This window comes from Hyalella azteca, unplaced genomic scaffold, assembly GCF_000764305.2.
Source record: "Hyalella azteca isolate HAZT.00-mixed unplaced genomic scaffold, Hazt_2.0.2 contig17805, whole genome shotgun sequence".
Taxonomy (NCBI): domain Eukaryota; kingdom Metazoa; phylum Arthropoda; class Malacostraca; order Amphipoda; family Hyalellidae; genus Hyalella; species Hyalella azteca.
In genome coordinates, this window is record NW_025947575.1 from 5,564 (window position 1) to 9,218 (window position 3,655).

A 3,655-nucleotide genomic window follows, 5' to 3' on the forward strand; every position below is an offset into this window, starting at 1 on the left:
CCTCGAAACTCGTCCCCAGACTCCCCAACACTTTCCCTCAACATCCTAACATTTATTTTCATCCCAGACTCCCCAACACTTTCCCTCAACATCCTACCACTTATTTTCATCCCCAGACTCCCAACACTTACCCTCAACATCCGAACATTCATTTTCATCCCCAGACTCCCCAACACTTACCCTCGACATCCTAACACTTATTTTCATCCCAAGACTCCCCAACACTTACCCTCGACATCCTAACAAGTTGTCCCAATAGTGACGCGCTATATGCACGTTGCACTGATACGCCCTTATGCCGGCCAAACTGGGTCAGGATGACCCACATAAGTGGAAAAAGTGCAACACTATTTGTATAAAGTCTCACTCATTTGTTTGAGTGCCGGGCAAGGTTTGTCGGCTGGACCCTTATTTAAATCCACAGTTTACACTCTACATTACCCTTACATTACCCTCCATTACCCTCATATTACCCTCGAATTACCCTCATATTACCCTCATATTACCCTCCTCATATTACCCTCATATTATTCTCATATTATTCTCATATTATTCTCATATTATTCTCATATTATTCTCATATTATTCTCATATTATTCTCATATTACCCTCATATTACCCTCATATTACCCTCATATTACCCTCATATTACCCTCATATTACCCTCAAATTATTCTNCCCTCGACATCCTAACACTTATTTTCATCCCCAGACTCCCCAACACTTACCCTCAACATCCTAACACTTATTTTCATCCCCAGACTCCCCAACACTTACCCTCGACATCCTAACACTTATTTTCATCCCAAGACTCCCCAACACTTACCCTCGACATCCTAACACTTATTTTCATCCCCAGACTCCCCAACACTTACCCTCAACATCCTAACACTTATTTTCATCCCCAGACTCCCCAACACTTACCCTCGACATCCTAACACTTATTTTCATCCCAAGACTCCCCAACACTTACCCTCGACATCCTAACACTTATTTTCATCCCCAGACTCCCCAACACTTACCCTCAACATCCTAACACTTATTTTCATCCCCAGACTCCCCAACACTTACCCTCGACATCCTAACACTTATTTTCATCCCAAGACTCCCCAACACTTACCCTCGACATCCTAACACTTATTTTCATCCCCAGACTCCCCAACACTTACCCTCAACATCCTAACACTTATTTTCATCCCCAGACTCCCCAACACTTACCCTCGACATCCTAACACTTATTTTCATCCCAAGACTCCCCAACACTTACCCTCGACATCCTAACACTTATTTTCATCCCCAGACTCCCCAACACTTACCCTCAACATCCTAACACTTATTTTCATCCCCAGACTCCCCAACACTTACCCTCGACATCCTAACACTTATTTTCATCCCAAGACTCCCCAACACTTACCCTCGACATCCTAACACTTATTTTCATCCCCAGACTCCCCAACACTTACCCTCAACATCCTAACACTTATTTTCATCCCCAGACTCCCCAACACTTACCCTCGACATCCTAACACTTATTTTCATCCCAAGACTCCCCAACACTTACCCTCGACATCCTAACACTTATTTTCATCCCCAGACTCCCCAACACTTACCCTCAACATCCTAACACTTATTTTCATCCCCAGACTCCCCAACACTTACCCTCAACATCCTAACACTTATTTTCATCCCCAGACTCCCCAACACTTTCCCTCAACATCCTAGCACTTATACTCGCAGAGAGTGAAGAGTTAAGGAAGGTTTAAGTTTCTTCGTTCTCACCTGGCTGCTGAATTTGCCGCTGAAATATTCGCCGAAGGCGGATTATATTGATCTTTGGTTTAAAATACCTGTCAAATCTCTTCAACACTATCTCAAAATTCTTGGCATAAGCAAATTTATGGCATTTAATTCAAAGCATAAGGCTTATTTATACTTTGGTACAGACCTCACCTTATCCTCGTCCATTTCCAAGGCCCTTTTACGCTCACTATTAAAAAAGGTTCAATGCAGGGACAGCGCAGGCACAGCGCAGGTACAGCGTAGGTACATCGCAGGTGCAGCGCAGGCACAGCGCAGGTACAGCGCAGGTGCAGCGCAGGTACAGCGCAGGTACAGCGCAGGTACAGCGCAAGTACAGCGCAGGTGCAGCGCAGGTACAACGCAGGTGCAGCGCAGGTGCAGCGCAGGTACATCGCAGGTGCAGCGCAGGCACAGCGCAGGTACAGCGCAGGTGCAGCGCAGGAACAGCGCAGGTACAGGGCAGGTACAGCGCAGGTACAGCGCAGGTACAGCGCAGGTACAGCGCAAGTACAGCGCAGGTGCAGCGCAGGTACAACGCAGGTGCAGCGCAGGTGCAGCGCAGGTACATCGCAGGTGCAGCGCAGGCACAGCGCAGGTACAGCGCAGGTGCAGCGCAGGAACAGCGCAGGTACAGGGCAGGTACAGCGCAGGTACAGCGCAGGTACAGCGCAGGTACAGCGCAAGTACAGCGCAGGTGCAGCGCAGGTACAACGCAGGTGCAGCGCAGGTGCAGCGCAGGTACATCGCAGGTGCAGCGCAGGCACAGCGCAGGTACAGCGCAGGTGCAGCGCAGGAACAGCGCAGGTACAGGGCAGGTACAGCGCAGGTACAGCGCAGGTACAGCGCAGGTACAGCGCAAGTACAGCGCAGGTGCAGCGCAGGTACAACGCAGGTGCAGCGCAGGTGCAGCGCAGGTACATCGCAGGTGCAGCGCAGGCACAGCGCAGGTACAGCGCAGGTGCAGCGCAGGAACAGCGCAGGTACAGGGCAGGTACAGCGCAGGTACAGCGCAGGTACAGCGCAGGTACAGCGCAAGTACAGCGCAGGTGCAGCGCAGGTACAACGCAGGTGCAGCGCAGGTGCAGCGCAGGTACATCGCAGGTGCAGCGCAGGCACAGCGCAGGTACAGCGCAGGTGCAGCGCANGACATCAGAAAAAGGGGCAAAGGTGGGGCCAAGTCCCCGCTGGGGAAATGGGGCTGCGGCCTCAAATGGGGTGGGGTTAAGCCCTAAATCAAGACGCGGTCTCAAGGGTCAGCTGAAGAGGGGGATGTGGGAAGGGTTGGGGGGAGGGTTTAGTGGTGATGGGTTGAGATAGACGCTTGCAGCATCCGCATCATCACCAGCACCACCACAATCACCAGCACCACCAGCACCATAATCACCACCACCACCACCACCACCATCCGTCGTCACGTCGCCTGATAACTTATCTGTCTTATCTGGCCGTCTGTCTGAGGGTCTCCTGTCTGTCAGTTCCTCCTGTCACCGCCCCCCATCTCCTGTCATTTCCCTCCTGTCCCTGCCACGGCGACAGGGTAGGAAAGAATAAGGGCAGTAGAGGTAAGAAAAATAATAAGTAAGGCGTCAAAGGAATGAAAGATAAAGATTAGGGAAATATAGGGCAGAAATTTATAGGAGATAAACTTATCGAAATTTTCACTTCTTTCGTTGTCACTTTTGAGGGTAAGTGGCTTCCCTCACTCACCGCGGCGCTCATGTCTTCCTCATGCAGTTCCCTCTTGTAGTTCCCTCTTGCAGTTCCCTCTTGCAGTTCCCTCTTGCAGTTCCCTCTTGTAGTTCCCTCTTGCAGTTCCCTCTTGCAGTTCCCTCTTGCAGTTCCCTCTTGCAGTTCC

General features: G+C 50.5%; 1 protein-coding gene across 1 annotated transcript; it reads right to left on the reverse strand.

Annotated features, from left to right (window-relative positions):
- Nucleotides 1-1,950: 1,950 nt before the first annotated feature.
- Nucleotides 1,951-3,519, reverse strand: LOC108677266 (putative protein CRIPAK; the record flags this gene model as incomplete). The annotated part of the gene is made up of 2 exons (XM_018165468.1): nucleotides 3,508-3,519; nucleotides 1,951-2,984 (listed from the first exon to the last, which is right to left on the reverse strand). Coding segments are annotated over exons 1-2 (1,046 nt in total), but the record flags the coding sequence as incomplete, so codon positions are not given.
- Between the last annotated feature and the right edge of the window lie 136 nt (nucleotides 3,520-3,655).